The sequence below is a fragment of the Tilletiaria anomala genome (assembly GCF_000711695.1).
Source record: "Tilletiaria anomala UBC 951 chromosome Unknown K437scaffold_92, whole genome shotgun sequence".
NCBI lineage: Eukaryota > Fungi > Basidiomycota > Exobasidiomycetes > Georgefischeriales > Tilletiariaceae > Tilletiaria > Tilletiaria anomala.
Window position 1 is genome coordinate 47,353 of NW_013546930.1, and position 15,879 is coordinate 63,231.

The 15,879-nt window shown below is 57.7% G+C and overlaps 5 protein-coding genes across 5 annotated transcripts; 1 reads left to right on the top strand and 4 right to left on the bottom strand.

The window, feature by feature from the left end:
- Positions 1 to 30: 30 nt before the first annotated feature.
- On the bottom strand, positions 31 to 5,618 carry K437DRAFT_270014 (uncharacterized protein; the record flags this gene model as incomplete). Its single annotated transcript, XM_013385910.1, has 3 exons — positions 31 to 1,607; positions 1,679 to 2,177; positions 2,244 to 5,618. 3 exons carry the CDS (start codon positions 5,616 to 5,618, stop codon positions 31 to 33), a joined length of 5,451 nt encoding a protein of 1,816 aa, XP_013241364.1.
- Positions 5,619 to 7,784: 2,166 nt separating this feature from the next.
- Positions 7,785 to 8,312, bottom strand: K437DRAFT_190441 (uncharacterized protein). The gene has a single exon (XM_013385911.1). It carries the CDS (start codon positions 8,189 to 8,191, stop codon positions 7,844 to 7,846), a length of 348 nt encoding a protein of 115 aa, XP_013241365.1. The 5' UTR covers positions 8,192 to 8,312; the 3' UTR covers positions 7,785 to 7,843.
- Positions 8,313 to 8,733: 421 nt separating this feature from the next.
- On the bottom strand, positions 8,734 to 9,551 carry K437DRAFT_190439 (uncharacterized protein). The gene has a single exon (XM_013385912.1). The coding sequence runs from the start codon at positions 9,306 to 9,308 to the stop codon at positions 8,859 to 8,861; it is 450 nt and encodes a 149-aa protein (XP_013241366.1). The 5' UTR covers positions 9,309 to 9,551; the 3' UTR covers positions 8,734 to 8,858.
- Positions 9,552 to 10,388: 837 nt separating this feature from the next.
- K437DRAFT_275747 (uncharacterized protein) lies at positions 10,389 to 14,670 on the bottom strand. Its single transcript, XM_013385913.1, has 2 exons — positions 13,694 to 14,670; positions 10,389 to 13,621 (listed from the first exon to the last, which is right to left on the bottom strand). The coding sequence occupies exons 1-2, from the start codon at positions 14,498 to 14,500 to the stop codon at positions 10,607 to 10,609; spliced, it is 3,822 nt and encodes a 1,273-aa protein (XP_013241367.1). The 5' UTR covers positions 14,501 to 14,670; the 3' UTR covers positions 10,389 to 10,606.
- Positions 14,671 to 14,814: 144 nt separating this feature from the next.
- Positions 14,815 to 15,493, top strand: K437DRAFT_190448 (uncharacterized protein). Its single transcript, XM_013385914.1, has one exon. It carries the CDS (start codon positions 14,949 to 14,951, stop codon positions 15,399 to 15,401), a length of 453 nt encoding a protein of 150 aa, XP_013241368.1. The 5' UTR covers positions 14,815 to 14,948; the 3' UTR covers positions 15,402 to 15,493.
- The last annotated feature ends 386 nt before the right edge of the window (positions 15,494 to 15,879 follow it).

Sequence of the window (15,879 nt, forward strand, 5' to 3'; positions counted from 1 at the left end):
TACTTGCAACGCGTGGATAAGGAGGGCAGTTCACATCACAACACACTCCTTGGTTTCGCGTCGGTTCCGCTTGCAAAAGTCGCCGGACAGATCGCCAGACGCAGCCGCAGCGCGGGGCGTGATTTGGCCACGCTGCAAATTGTCATGACGATCAGCGAAGTGCGAGGTGACGCCGACGCTGACCCGCCGCCGATGCTTGGAATTTTCCGCCTGGTGCGACGGCCGAGGCAGGTCCATGCTCAGGTGCGGTGTGGAAACCATGCCCATCGCCCGAGAGGATGTGATGTTGCGAGCCGTGGACTGCACAGGACTCAGGACGGCAGTTGCTGGTTTGTCGGACGAAGGGGACCGGGCGACAGAAAGGTTGGAGATGCTGGAGATGCTGGACGCACCCGAGATGCTTCCATAGCTCATGGTGCTCTGTCGACGCAGCTGCTTGTCTTGCGAGCTGCTGAGCGAAGAGCGATGATGCAAGTCTGACGAGAACGGAGAATCCGTGCTGCTGGAGCGAGATGGCATGAATGATGCACGCTTGACCTGACCGCCAGATTCTTTGCCTTGGCTGCCTGTGCTACCAGCAACAGGTGATGGAAGATCATTGGGTGACGTGCCGAAAGGCGAGGGCGAGAAAGGTTGCATGCTTTCCGACCCCTTGCTTGTACGACGCTTGCCAACGAAAGGGAAGCGAAAGCTAACGGGCGAGAATGCAGGTGACTGGGGCATTGACGGCGTGAGGGAAGGGGCCGGGCTTGTCACCCGCCCCAAGTCGGCTGATGGCCTCGCAGATGCGAGGAGCAAGTGCGCACGAAGATTGCAGGGTAAAGGTGCTTGATTAGCGCAAGACGCGTGGCAAAGCAAACCACACTCTTCGCATAGCACGGCGTGTTTCTTGACCTTCTCTTTGCAAATCCTGCATTGCAGCGGTTTGCTGAAAGTGGATTTCACGAAGGCATGAGCTTTGGGAACTTCCAAAATCTCGTCGTGATCAACGACGGTCGAGTCCGCAAATTGTGTCCGGTCCAAGTCGCCTTCGTCCATGAGTGAAATGATCGGATTTCCTCCATGTACGGGAGTTGGGGTGATCAGGGACAGCCCAGGCCTAGACACATCGCCGATCGAGGCCCTTCCCTCAATAGCCGATGTTGAAGCAAGACGGGCGGCAAAGAAGGGACGGCGTGAGGAGGATGGCGGCGGCGAGGAGGTCGACCTCTCTAGGGTCGGCGATTCAGGCACGGCGATGAAGGTCGATGGATCGAGCCTTCGAAGGTCTGCACTGATGCGGCGCAAAGCGGGGACGCTGTCCTGCGGACGAAGGTCCTTCTGTCCCCTCCACACCTGGTCCAACCAAGGGTGACCAAAGAGCTGTTCCGCGGTTGGTCTCTCAGTTGGCTCCTTTTTGAAGCATTGCCTAAGCAGGTCTTTCAACTCTTCTGAAGCAACTTCGGGGATAGGAGGACAGTCATCGACAACGATGCGGAACATGGCCGACATAGCCATCATGCCACCGTATGGAGGCCGTCCAGTAAGCAGCTCGATGATCGTGCAAGCCAAGGACCATATATCTGCGGCCGTCGAAGCGCCTCGCAGCTCGATCACCTCCGGGGCCACTGGAGGTGGAAGTGTTTCAAATCAGTATCCCCCTAAAGCAACAAGTAAATATTCTTCGAACTCGACTCACTCCAGTTCGGGGTCCCTACGGCCTCTTTCTTGTGGTTCTTGATCTTCTCCATCGCCTTCAGGTTGAGAGACACTCCAAAGTCGGAAAGCTTGATGTTTCCTGACTTCGTGGTCAAAATGTTGGCTGCCTTGAGGTCGCAATGCACGACACCCTGTTCGTGCAGATATGTCAAGCCTTCGAGAATCTTGATGACGTAGCTGGCGATGAGTTTTTCCGGGAAGTTGCCGAATGCTTTGAGCTGACTGAGTAGCGAGCCATTCTCGACGAACTCTAGGATGATTGAAAGCGCCTCTGGCTCGCGTACTAGGCCTTCGTATTTGACCACGCTTGGATGTGACAAACTTTTTAGGAGAACAACTTCATGCATCAGTTGCGTGACCTCCTCCTCTGATCTACCCTCGAGATTGATGCTCTTGACCGCGACCATTTGACCCGTGTTCATGTTTAAGGCACGATACACCGAGCCAAATTGACCCTTGCCGATGCGATTCCCGAATTGCTGAAGGAAAAAAGGCTAGTCACATTTTTGTATATGAAGGCGCGCCTCCCGCCATCGCACACTCACATAGACGATTGGTGGCTCCCCTGGCACGGGAACAAAGAGCTTGTGCTTCGGGCCTGGGGCTGTACCGCCCGAGCGCGACGGAGGCGTGCTAGAGTCCTCACCGGTGGCAAAGCTTGCCTGAGTGTTGTTGTATGTTGACGTCACTGCTGAATCGTTTCTATGCCGTGGGAAAGCGATGCCAGGTTGCTCGATGGCATTGTCTGACTTGGAATTCTGAACCGCACTCAATGTGACCGGCAAATCAGATGAGAAGCGATGATGCGCAGGACGAGTGGGCGAAGTCAGAGAGGTAGGCGAGGTGGGTGAGCCGAGCGTCACCGCCAAGGAGGCTTCAGAGGCAGATGCGGCTCCAGAGAGAGACAAGTGTCGATGCAGACGTTTCGCTCCTGGTGAGTCGGTCGAGGAGGCCGAGCGCGGAAATGGCAAACGCGGCGAAGGGAGGGGACTCCCATTCCCATGAACGGTGGGCGATGCGAGCGAGTCGCGTTGCGGGTTCAACGGCGACGGCGTGGAGCGTCCGACGCCGCTGTGGCGTCGATGGGGTGTGTGTCGCACTGGTGTGGCCGTGATAGCGGCACGCCAGTCATCCAGATTCTCGCTTGAAGCAGCCGCAAATCCGAGCTGCAGCTCCATACTAATACGGCGCTGCGAAGACGTGCGTGTCATAGCAGATGACGTTGGGAATTGGGTACTTAATGATGAAGGAGGCAGCTGACTCGGCTCGGGAGGTGTAGGAGCACGTGGTGAGCTCATGATCTCTTCTGGCTCCTCCGCTACTTCTGTCAAGCTTAGCGCTGATTCGCTAAGCTTCCGATCGCGATACGGAAGCCGACTGGACATCTGCTCTTCATCGTACCCAGCACTACTCTTGACGTTGTCCGCGAATGTGATCGAGCGAGTGCTGACATTGTTGCCCAACTCGCCTGATCTCCGTCTGCGCGTCCGGTCGTCCGAAACAGCAGAACTAGTGGCAGCATCACTGTTGCCAGCGCCGGAGACGAGTATACGCTCTGCCTCTTTGCGCTGCTGCAGCACGCTCAAGCGCGAGCTTTGCTGGCTGCCCGCGCGGGCCGGTGAACCATGGGGTGACTCTGCGGTCGCCATGCTGTCGAAACTAATGTCCAGAGAGCTCCTGCTTGCGAGATTCGACGCGCTGAGGCGCTGAAGCGAGATGGGCCGCCCCTGGAGGTACATGCCGCTGCACCTGCCTTTGGAATTTGAGCCGGCCTTCTCGATCGCGAGGATGGTCAGGACAGCACGTTGCAGACCCTCTGTGGTTGAATCGGTAATGTCAAAGCATTGGAACAGATCACGGGATGCCAGCCCCAACTCGTCGCGCGCCGCTTTCAGGAAACGGGAAATGTTGTCCGCTTTGACCCATTCGACGTCGCGTCGGTCTATCTTCTCGACTGAGCCCGGGCAGAGCTTGTTGGCCAACAAGGAGAGCAGGACGCCGTCACTCAGTGCCCTCCAGAATGCCAGCTGCTCCTCCGCCCACGCCTCGTCAGAACAGTCCCCTGAGTCCTTCCACGCAACCTCGTCTATCCGACTGCGATCCTGCGGGTCTACCAACTCTCGAATCGCGCTCAGTTCGGCTGAAAGGTACCTTCTCGCGGCTCTCAGCTTCGACATGGCTTCCGCGACATCATACTTGGCATCGACGCCATCACCCTCTGCTTCTGCATTCTCGGACGTCAACGCCTTGACTTCATGCAGAATCCGATCTGCCGCTGCGAGGGTGGGCGCGACTGAGGCGATCCTTGAGTCCGTCTGCGCTGACGAGCCACTCGGCAACCTCCCACCCTGTGTGCTCCACCGTCGCGGCCGTTTGATCCAATTGGACGCATTGGAGAGCGCGTAGCCGAAGCCGGAGCCTGACAGGCGTTGCCGGCCGCTGGCGCTCCTGCTGCCGTTGGTGTTGTGTGTGACAATGGCCGCCGGGTTGCCTTTGGAGCCGATCGGGCCGTTGGCATCGTTCTCAGACGGCTCCGCTCCCGAGCCAAGACGAGACTTGGTCGCTGCTGACGAGGCCTTGCGCACAATCGTCGCGATGCTCGATTTGCGCTCGCGCACGGGCGGCCGATCGCCTCGTGCAAAAGAAGAGAACGAGGTACTGAACAGGCGTAAATCGCCGCCTTGCTGTCGTTTGTGTGCGTTGGACGACTTGGCGAGAGCACCGATGACGGCAGTTAAGCTGGAGAAGCCGTTCACCCCGTCGCGTAACGTCTCGTCAATGCTTGCTGCACGGACCTTAGTCTGCAGCATCGGAGGCGGACCCTTCCCAAGCACCTGCTGCGAGATCCGAAGATGGTACCTTGGTTCTTCCATGCTGATCAACGGGTCAGACGCCAGATGAAGCTCTGGTGTCGAGAAGGATGCCATGTCAAGCTTGTGATAAGCGAGTGGATGCTGTTGTGGCTCATCTGCGCCTTTAGCAGCCGAAGCGATGAGCACACTATCATTGCCGGTCGAACTCTCGGAGGAACCCTCCTTGCGATGCGGCGATGAAGACGAGCGAGGCATCGCCGCTTCGTCCGCAGAGGAGCGCTCGCCTGAGGTCCGCGCGCTGGAACGGCTGCCGGTATCAGCACTCGAGCGGCTCGATCTTGACACCTGACGCTCGGGCGCCGTCGACTGCGGTGCTGCTGTGCCAGCAGACTGCGACAGCATCGAGAACGAGTTGAAATCCAGAGGTGACGTGGGCGACAAATTCGCGTTGTGATTACTGGCGGGCGTCTTCTGATACGATGGCCGACGCGAGGAAGGTGGATAGGAGGGTGTCGTCGGGGTCGAGACGCGCTTCGAGCGCCTATAGTCCCCAATCGACCGGCGCGACGGGATCTCGATCGGCCCGACGTCTGAGAAGCTGATGCTCCCACGCTGCGTCTTGATCTCTGAATCGGAAGGGGTGACAGAACTGGCGCCCGCAACAACGATGTTGTTGTTGCTCTGGTCCGCGACACTGGCGGCGCAAGCAGACACGAGGCTCTCCTGCGAAGACTCGGCCATCTCCGGAAAGCGCAGTGGACTCGGTACCTGTTGCGACGACGAGCAGGAAGACACGGATGCCACCGACGATGAAGACTGTTCCAGAGCACCCCCCGGTGTGGCCGGTCTCATCGCAGCCGCCATCGTGATGGCGCGCGCTCGGGGGGACCTGGGCCGCGAGCTGGACTCTCTGGGGTGGCGGCCTGTGGCGTCACCGCTGCTGACGCTTGTTTTGCGCGGGGAGCCGCCGCCCTCGGAAAGTCGCGTTCCGCTCGCATGCACACGGTGCAGGGGCGAGCCAGATGCGACAATCGCCTTGCAACTGAACGAGGACGCGGGTGAGTGTGGAGGCGTCAGGTCGACCGGACGCTGCGTGATGGCCGCCATCCGCGAAGAGTTGCGGCAAAGAGAACAGGATGGGTCTCAGGCGTATAACGGTACTTGCAAGCCCCGTGCACTTGTACGGCTACAAGCGTATGTATAAAAGGCTGACCAGCATCAGATATTGGAGTACGCGAAAAAGCTGAAATGCTGACTCACCAAGACGACGGAAAGCCTAGCATACACCCTTAATTTGGTGCGTTGTAACTTGCTGGCTGATCAGAGCGCTTTTCTGCGAGCACGACAAGTAATGCGAGCACATCAGCACATCATGTGCAAAGAGCAAGGGATCGGGGACTGCCGTCAGCATCGATCGGGGCCATCATGGCTGATTCGTCATGAAGGGTTGCCTCGTCCACTGATCGGAGTGTCGCAGATATCCGAGGGTTCAAGCGTGGCTCTCCTCACTTGCACCTCGAGCTGCCGGTAAGATTGTTGGGACTCCCTGATTCTGACTTTCCCTTGCTTGAGAGTGCCGCGGAATGCTCACGTCGACGAACAGTGATGTGTTTTTCCCGCGTTGCACGTCCTGTCTGTCCCTAACACAATGTACTCACACTGATTCGATTCACGCGCAGCGATGATGGGAAGAAATGGGAATAGAAGTCGGACTGAAAGACGAAGACAATGTAAGCAGTCTTAACAAAAATCGGTACTCCAACGTCATCATCCTTCTACGTCGTCGCAGTGGCCCTTGCTAGCGACAGCTGGTTTAAGGTGAGTGTCCCGTAGCTCTTCCTGAACCCCCATCCGCATCTCTCCCGCCCCCTTGATCGCGAGAGGAAATTATTTGATTTGCTCTGGCGTCACAAACGTTTGAGACCCTCTGGATCGCTCACTCCGAATCAGGGCGAATGTAGGTGACTCTTGTTTGTTCAGGCTTCCGCCATCACCCGCACAGCCCAAGCGAGATTGGCCAAAGAAGTCGCGTTTGATCGCATCCATCAGTCGGCTCATGAAAAAATCGAATGAAACAAATTTCATAAGCACGAGGGTGCGAGTGCACCCGTCGCAGCTGGTTTGGGCCGGACGTGACGTATGGCCGAGCGAGAAAAGACGGAGGTACGAGTGTCGCTCCTTGATGGTCACCTAACAGTGGGTTTATGGCCGATTACGAGGAGCTAGCGCACGCGACGCTTATCTCTAACAGCCCTCTACTTTGTCTCCTCGGCCCCCTTTGACCGTGTTTCCTTGCTGAACGCGAGTTCACGTGGGCGATACGATGGACAGCCCGACTCACCCTTTTGCGCCACGTCAGCTGTAGCAGTTGTGGCAGATCTAACTGCGCATCTGATCTGGCATTGGTCACCATGTGTCTGCGCACCTGCGATGTTGCTTGGTGGCTATGGCGCGCTGCTGCGAGCAGGCAGCTGACATTGATGAGAATTCCGACGCGGTGGTGGCAGGCGATGGGGTCGCGCTGCAAGCCGATGTTATTTCGAGTCGATGGTGGATTGATGATGGCTGCGAGGTCCTCTCCCGGCGGTCGCGGCGGCAGCAGCAGTCACAACAGCCAGGACTGTTCAAAGCACTTGTTCTGTGTCTCTCTTCCGCTTCAGCAGCAGCGGCAGTAGATTTGAAAGGAGCGGCCGAGCTGGAAATAAAATGGCCCTCCCTCCTCTCTCCCAATGACTAGCAGGAGAGGCGCACCTCGTGCCTGTCCCCGTGTCGACGCACGGGCACGCGGGTTAAATCCTACAGTGCCGAAAAGCAGAAAAAGAAAGTAGTAAAGCTCCGATCGATCACAGACGCGTGCTCACTACAGCCCACTGCGCCGTTCGATGCTGCTTTGTACGATGCGACGCGCAGGCTCACAGGCTCTGTGGCTCTGTCCAGCATTGCAGCACTCTTGTCGCCCAAGTACTCGAACACTTGACTTCACCAGTGTCTTTCTTTCTCTTTCGATTCCCGAAAGCTTGTTGATTCTGTCCCACCTCTGGCACTACATGGCACCCATCCGGCCCACGGGCCATGCCAAAAGTCTCTCCGCTGGAACACGACGAGTTGCAATGGGATACATGGTCGACTAGAAAACCAAAAGGGGCGGGCCACTTTTGGATCGTAAAGAACACGGACCCCAGATGCCATGCAAACATCGAGAATCGAACACTTTGTCGGGGCATCCCGATTGGGATGACCAATACATAACAGTGCAATGAACTGATGAATTGACGCGTTTGTAAACTATATTCCTTAATGGAGCGTTGACGTGTGGGCCTGGCCATACAACACTATACAAGGCTGACGTACTGCCCTTGAGTGCTGGAGCCTCGAGGCAACTTGTACCTGGCCACCACAAGCCTACGGGTCACATGGTCACAAGTGACCTGCGTCACAACAGCTCTAGAGGTCGAGATCAACCTGTTGGGAACCTGCAGAGTACAGATCAATGCTGCAACTAGCTGTAGCACGCATGTTCTTTTGGGAGAGGCTTTTAGAGATAGGTGGCGCTGCGGTGTGTGTGACAGACACTCCAAGGATGTTGATATTTTGGTGTGAGGCTCATCGAAAAGCGCAAAGCAAGCCTGACAAAAGGCGAAAGGAAGGAGAGTTGGTGACTCCACGCAAATCTCACACATGCGGGCACCTGGCTAGCTGGTGGACGGCTCTCCTTTTCGACCAAGGGCACATGGACGCACTATGTATGTCGCGTGAGAGACAAGTACATATGCATGTGTACATTGTGAGAGTAGTGGCGTCCTGGCGGCGCTGACGCCGTTCGTTGGCGACGAGTCCAAGTCGGGTAAGTCATCATCAAGTGCACGCGTGTGCCCACTGTCGTTCGAGGGCACTTTAAGATCTCCAGAAGAGCAGATTCTCCCATGATTGGAAAGTATTCCATATGCATCGGCAAAGGCGGGCTTCTTTTTGAAGTTTGCAAACAACTGACCATTTATGTTTGGAACGTGTTAAAGACGAATCTTGCCGTAAATGACGGAGTGAAAAATGCTAGAGAAAGTGGTTACTTTCTCAAATCTTCCGTAATCAAGTGCTAGGAGTTCTGCCCAATAGGGGGCAACCTGGCGGACCGCCAGTCTGCCACGCTCATCATCGCATCATTGTCGATATTCGATCCTTGGCCAGCCCACCTTTTCTCGACCTCACTCTACTCTGCTTCATGTTACAGCTCGACATCAACTGCTACAAAAAAACCCCCAGTTCGGATGTGTGCGGGACCACAGGCGGGACCGGGTTGTGGTCTAGAACATGCGCTAACAAAAAGGCCAGTAGTCACAGCATAAATAGTCAGCGTCTTAGGGTTTGGTCAGCAATGTAGTAAGCAGCGATGCAAGAACGCTTAGATATCTGAACGCTGAGCACCGAGAGTTGAGAGGCAGTTTCGCTACATATTCTTGTGCACATCACTTTGGTGTACTGCATATGCTGGCGACAGATGTTTTGGAGACGAAGGCGATCGTTTTTAGCTTCCCACGTTGCCTTGCCAACGCTGAGCGCGAATGCTGTGCGCGTCGCTGTTGTCTCCAAATCGCTATCCATCTGACCCCGGCATGAGAACTGGGTAGCGAGGCTGTTCACGGGGCTCCCAATATTTCCACATCGACTTGGGATAAGTTTTAACCACACCGCACGGGGTAAAGTAGTTAGGATGCGGATAAGACACTCTTCATGGGAACTTGTAGGCTCTACATCTTGACTGCTTCCCCTCCAACTTCCAGCAGCGTTGCCACTATCCATAACTATCGGTCATGTTGATATCAATATCACGTGCGCGAGCATGAGTGAAACAGGTGCAAAGTATATTGTTTGCGAGCTCGTGGGAGTCCGGATAAATTCACAGGATGCCTCTGCTGTCGCAAATACAAGTCGAGACCTGGAAAAGAATTGAATATCCCCAAGCCGTCACCATCTCAACTCTCCCGGTCCTGCTGCGGCGCGGAGTTCTTAAAATGGGCCCAGGGTCCTGCTAAAGAAGGGTCTGACGGTTTGGCAGAAATGACGCCCAACGCGTATTCCTGAAAAGGAGTACGCATAGCCTTCTTTGGAGGAAGCAACTAATTTGCACGAAGGATCCTGAGGGCTTGTCGCAGGCTTTGATTTGGATGGAACTTTTCAGCCTTGCTGCTTGCTATGTAGGCTGAAGCTTTCTGCTTTTTCCAGGCTTCAGCGCCTTGTCGCTTGCAATAAAATATGTATCTTTGCGTGAATCTGAGCGGTTCTGGTCTCAGGATGAAGTGGAGAACAGCCACTTGATGAAGTGACGAAGGCAAGAGTAGGAGGGAATGAGAGAGCTGTATATTAGTGGGAGGCGGTGTATGGGAGTGATATGTTTGGCGCTTGCAATTAATTGAAAATCAGGGTACGATCTTATGATTCAAATCCAATTTTCTCTCTCTCTCCATCGCTTTTTGGTCAGGCCAGCTGCTAGCGCCCCAAGATTGCGGCTCCTATCCAGATTGATGGTATGCACCACTTCGTCGGCCAGGTCGCAGGACGCGGTAGGCGGCCCCAGTCCCAAGGCCCAGATGGCAGATTGTCCAGAATCGGTCTGAGTTCGTGCGACTGTTCGAGTGCTGATGAGCATGCTGTGAGACGCAGTGCATTACAGCGGCGCAAAACAGACAGGCACCAGTCTGCACTGCTACGCAGACCCATGAGCCCGCTCCCTTTAGTTCTTTACATTGGAAGCTTCTTCCTCGACACCCACGACAAGTGTCGACAGAAGCAGTGATATCTGTTTGACAGACGGTTCGTAGCTCCATTGGAAGAAAGGACTCGATGCAGATGCTGTCTGAATAAAGTACGAGACTCAAGACAGAGACGAATTGCAACGTGATTGCATTTGCTACGCACAGGAATACCAGAAAGGAAAAGAGAAAAGAACTGAATACGAAGTTACGATGAGAAGAAATTCTTGTCTAGGAACATCGTGAAAGGGGTGTCGTGACAGGTCATGAAATGGTCGTGTGTACGCGTGAGCATCCTCTTGTGCGCGTTCTGAATCTTGTTGAGTCGGTCACCATCGTTGGGTGATTTCAACGTCTGGCGGCGAATTTGCCGAGCACCTCGCTGAGGATGACAAAGCCGACACCGGCACCGAGTCCGAGCATATACGAAGGAATGGCTCCGATCGAAAGCATTGGCTTTGCCTCGACCTCCAACTCTTCGTCTTCATCGTCTTCGTCTTCACTGCCGATGCATTCCTCGACGGCGACAACTGGCCGGGTGGCGCTAGCATTGGATGATGGCGAAATGAACTGTGGCTCATCGAACATCTGGCGCAAGTGCGGTGTCGATGACGATGACGCTCCCTCCTTTGGCGAGGCGCTCTCAAGCGCGGCGATCTGAACTTCCAAAGCGCCCATGCGGCGCGCGAGGCTTTCGAATCGCTTGCGCTCGACGAGCACCATGCTACGCTTCTTGGTGGAACCTTTGCCGTCGGAAGAAGGCTCGATGCTGTACAGCGGCACACTGAGCTTCTCGCCGATTTTGACAGACTTGAAGCGCGCGCTGCCGATGGGAGTGGGAGGAACGCCGTGATCGGGCGCACTTACACTCTCTTGAATTTGTTCTGGCTCTGGCTCTATCTTCGTCTCGTGCTCTAGCGTGGGTTCAGGCTGAGACTGGAGCTCAGGCGCAGGCTGGACGTTGGCCTGCTCCTGTTCTGGCTCGTCGAAGCCTTCTGGCGGCACAACGGGCGCCTTGCCTTCAGGGACGTCAAACAGCGCCATCATCTTCGAGTGCGCGCCGCTGCTGCCGGCGCGGCACCCGATGGACGCGAGGCCGCTGTTGGCACTGCAGCAGCCTGCATCTCCCTTCTTGCTGAAGCCGGGCACGCTGGTTGCTCCCGCTGCCATTCGAAGCGAGCCGAAAGCGCCGGCGAGACTGGTCTCGGCGCCGCCGCCCTGTTCCTGCCTGCGAAGCAGCGTGGCGACACCCTTGCTGCGCTTGCTGCCGAGCGTGCCCTGCGAGCGAGCGCTGAGACCGAGCGATTCGACGAGCTTCACTTCTTCTTCCGTCATCAGGATTGGCTTCTCACTAGCGTTCGAGACGATGTCTGCGAGCTGCTGCGAGGTGGGAGCGGAGGGAGAGGACGAAGCGCCTACGCTTCCTGGTGCATCTCGTTGCTTCTCTTCCGCCGCCTCATCGGCGACAATGGTAGCAGAGAGCAACGAAGGCACCGCGCGCTGCGAGCTGCGGCGCGAGAGCGCGCCGTACGGTTGGAAGCCACTCTGTGTGTGAGCCGACATATTGCGCATGTGCTCCATGGAGCGCACCGAGTCGCCTGCATCGCTCGCGGCCTCGTTCGCGTGCGCATGCTGCATTTGTCGCGCCTCGATGGTAGGCTGAGCTTGTGCGGCGAGCATGACACCCTGCTGGCCGCTGTGGGCAGCCAAGTGAGCTGCGCTGTCCTGCAAAGACATGTCCACAAGTGCGGGTATGACGCGGCGCCGGGCGGTGCCAAACTTGGGCGAGCTAAAGTCCCAGTCATCATCTCCCTCGTGCACAGCGGCAGCGGCCTGCGCGTCGTGGAACGAAGCGAGCTCCTCCTCCGCAAAGTCAGAGCCGCAGTGCGATTTCGTGCACGAGGGCCGCGCAGGTGGCTGTGGCTGTGCTAGTGCGTGCGCAGCTGACGCTGGGCTATAGTTGCCCAGAGGCGCATGGCGCGCCGGGGGCGAGATCTGGATGGCGGCCTGATATGTAGACAGCGAGTCTTCGAAGAGGTTGCACTCGTTTTGATGCTGCAGAGCCGGCTGGACACGGAGCAAGCCAAGCGCGTCTGGCTGCACAAGCTGCGCTAAGTCCTTCTCGTTCGAATCAGCAGTCACGAGAGCAGACGCTCGCTCCGTTTGCTGCGAGCTCGAGTGCGAAGCGACGAACGGATCTTGCCCGCCAGCGTCGACGGCGGGCGTGAGCGCCTCGTGCACGTCCGAGCCGGAGCTACTGCTCGATAGCTCGCTGGCCTCTCTGCGACTAGGCTCAGACACGAAGACGTGTTCCTGCTCCTGCTCCAGTTCTTGCACTTCTTCGTTCCCTATTTCCGAGCGGTGCTGCTTCTGCAGTGCATGCCCCCGCGACGCGGATAGGGCGTTGATCTCGCTGGGCGTGCCTGTGAAGCTGGCTGTAGGTGGCGTGGTGGCGGCGTCTTGGCTGCCGTCTTCAACGGCAGCTGCTGCTCGCTTGAAGCCGACGCCGCTCTGCTCGTACTCGTCTTGCAGGCTCGAGTAGCTCTGCGCCCGGCAGCGGACCCAGCCGGACTGGTCAGCGTATGCGTGCGCCAGTTCTTCTCTGACCCTGTCCGCGCGCGTGCTGCTCTGCTGCTGCTGCTGGTCCACCTCGCGCTGCCACTGCTCGCGCAAGCTGCACGCCGAGTCTTGGCGACTGAGCGCGACGAAGCCGCCGCCGTCCTCGTCTTCGTCACGCTCGTCGGTCGGCAGCTGTAGCTGCTGCGCTTCGAACGCGGCAATGACACCACGGATCTGCTTCTTGTCGCGCAGGCGCTTGAGCGTGTCGCGGTTCGTGCTGGACGACGACGGCGAGGGGAGTCCGTCGTCGGTGACATGCGAACGCCCGTGCGCGTTCCATGCGGCGATGGCCTCCTGCACGGCGACGGCCACGCCTTCGTCCTCGTCGACTGCGGCATCGCCGCCGAAGTCTGCATCGAACGAAAGAGTTGAAGAAAACGAAGACGAAGACGGAGACGAAGACGAAAGAGAAGGAGAAGAGCGCGGATCGAGGCACAGCCCACTTGGTGCTGCTGCGGTTGCGGTAGCAGAGGGCTCGTATCGGGCGCCTTCAAATCCCCAGATGCGGCCCTTGAGGCAGTCCCGCCTCAGCTTGCGGACGGCCTCCATCATGAGGCGGCGCCAGCGGATGTTGAGGCCCTCGGCCTCGAGGTCCTCCTCGCGCAGGCGCAGAAACACCTTGCCGCCCATGTGTGAGCTGACAACGTACGCGGTGACGTCTGCAATGATCGGCTGTGGGACGAGGCGCAGGACCGAGTGCAGGTACAGCGAGACCTGCGATGGCGTCCAGACCTTGGGGTTTGCCTGCGGACGCAAAGTGGGAAAGTGTCAGCGCGTGCCCAGTTGTACACAGAAGCATGCGAAAGCATGACGCACAGGAAGAACTCTGGCCATAGCGGCGATGCGGTCGTCCGCGGCAGTGGGCGGCGGGCGTGACGCGCCCGCATCGGCGTGCTGGACGACGTTGACGCGGTTGCCCGCCGTCATGGCGGCGGCCGCCTCGGCCGAGGTAATGTCACCGTGCACGGCGGCAGCAGAGGCCATAGCGATCGCCGCGGTAGGCGAGGGTGTTGGAGGGAGGGCGCGCGTGCGCGGCTGCGGCGCTAGCTCGTGCCCGTGCTCTTGCGGCGGCGAAGAGGGGTATGTGGGCGGAGATGGGGGAGGAAGCGAGGACGAGGAGGATGCTGGGGCGGATGATTTGCTACCGGTGCTTTGGTGCATGCCTTTGGCCGCCGTGGGCAGTACGGTCCTGCGGCTGGTGGTGACGACGCTGTTGCTGCGGCCGAGGTAGCTGTACCCCCTCGGTACTGGTCCGCCGGGTGTGAAGCCACTGCAGTCGTCCTGGCTCTTGGACTCGCGCAGCGCCGTATCGCGTGAGACAGGCGCGGGGACGTGCGGGTCAGCCTTGTTGCCTCCGCGCTTGGAGAGGGATGCGGACGAGGAGCGGGAGAGAGCTACAGGCACCGGCGAGTCTACTGCCGTGGTGGAGGACGAGAACGAAGCGGCGGGGAGGGGGGCGGCGCACGGGGATCCGCCGGCGCGGCTGCTGCTCGGTTGGGAGTGCGTGGACCCAGATTCGGAGTGGGATGAGGTGTTGGAGTCGTGCCGGACGTGGCCCGAGGGCCGCGAGGGCGTGCTGATTCCAGGCGAGCGCATGGCTGCTGTCGAACCCGTTGCTGGCATGGCGAGGGTGGCGGTTAGGCTGACGTTACTTGCTTCCCTGCCCTGATCTGCTCTGTCTGGAATGACACAAATTGAATTGCACACTCTCCAGCGCCCAGGCCTGTCGAAGCGGATGCAAGCAAGGACGGGAGGATGCAAGTGGATGGGGGTGATGGAAGAGGATGTGCGATAGGCATACATCACTTTCCCAGAATGGGAAACGCTGTATATAGTGAATTAAAATACTAAGGGAGTAGTGGACAAGTAGCCGACAGACGAGATCCAGGAACCAGACAGGAGTGGGTTGGGCAGCCCCTGACACAAAAAGTAAAGTGACTCTCCTCTCGGCCGAGAGGCTGGCACTACAACCCAGCAACACGTGCCTCAACACGATGCCCACAGGGCCCCGTTAACTCATCCAGAATGGCGAACCCCCCCCCTTTCCATTTCACTTGAGCGTGCGAATCGCATGGACAATATACGGACAGCATCTTCCTTCAGATCAGTTGTGTGCATTGGAAGAATGGCAATATTTGGGTTTGCTGCTGCTGCTGCGAGAGTAAAAGAGACTTACAGAATTGCGGTCCCGCTCGATGCTCTTCTTGCTTTCTTCCATCATCGCATTGTTGTTGGAAGGGAGGACCACCACACCTCCCTGCAATGCAACCCCTGGCTGTGCGACAAAGGCGCTAGAATCTACGTTGGTATGTCCTACCGCCCAAGCCCTTTCCATAGCCTCTCCCACTTGGGCTCTTGTCTTGCATCGATGCATCCGGCTTGTCATCGCCGTAGCGCTAGGTCGCTAGATGCGCATGTACCGATACGCAGCGATCAAGGTGCTTCCGACACGGCTAGTCATACACGATGCCTGAGCGGTGCGTGCCATGAGTGCGCCCACATGGAATGTCCAACCACACTGTAAGGGAGGTGGGGATGAACTTATGAAATCGGGCGGATCCATAGGACGGTCGCGCGCTAGTAGTATATCAACCGGTCGTGAGCGTTCAGCTGGTACGGAGCCGCAGTGCCAAGACAACAACCCAGCAAAAGGCCGGGTGGGTCGTGAGGATGTGATGGTCATCGAGCCGAGTCTGGCACGGCTTTGGTCACAGGCGATCCAGAGCTGTCACCCACAACCAAATGGCCACACAAAGTAGTCCTTGATGTCTTCTACATCTGTCCGTTAGTCTATATGTGGCAGGCAGCGGATCTTCTGCGCGATTCATGTACCGTGCTATCAGCAGGATGCTGTCAGATGCCAAGCAGAGCCCAAGCAGTACATTGTCAAGCCAAATGGCAGTCCAGTTGAGTCGAACACTGGCGTGTTGGTGCAGCGTGGCTGGGTGGGGTGCTGCTGCTGATGCGGTGCGTCGCGCTGCGGCACCAGAGGAGTCAAGGTA

Excerpts from the sequence above, each read along its gene's own strand:
- K437DRAFT_190441 (XM_013385911.1), bottom strand. The coding sequence starts at position 8,191 with ATGTGTGAGATTTGCGTGGAGTCACCAACTCTCCTTCCTTTCGCCTTT.
- K437DRAFT_190439 (XM_013385912.1), bottom strand. The coding sequence starts at position 9,308 with ATGGATAGTGGCAACGCTGCTGGAAGTTGGAGGGGAAGCAGTCAAGAT.
- K437DRAFT_275747 (XM_013385913.1), bottom strand. The coding sequence starts at position 14,500 with ATGCCAGCAACGGGTTCGACAGCAGCCATGCGCTCGCCTGGAATCAGC. Across the intron at positions 13,622-13,693 it reads CTATGGCCAGAGTTCTTCCT|GCAAACCCCAAGGTCTGGAC; the intron begins GTGCGTCATGCT and ends TTGCGTCCGCAG.
- K437DRAFT_190448 (XM_013385914.1), top strand. The coding sequence starts at position 14,949 with ATGGACAATATACGGACAGCATCTTCCTTCAGATCAGTTGTGTGCATT.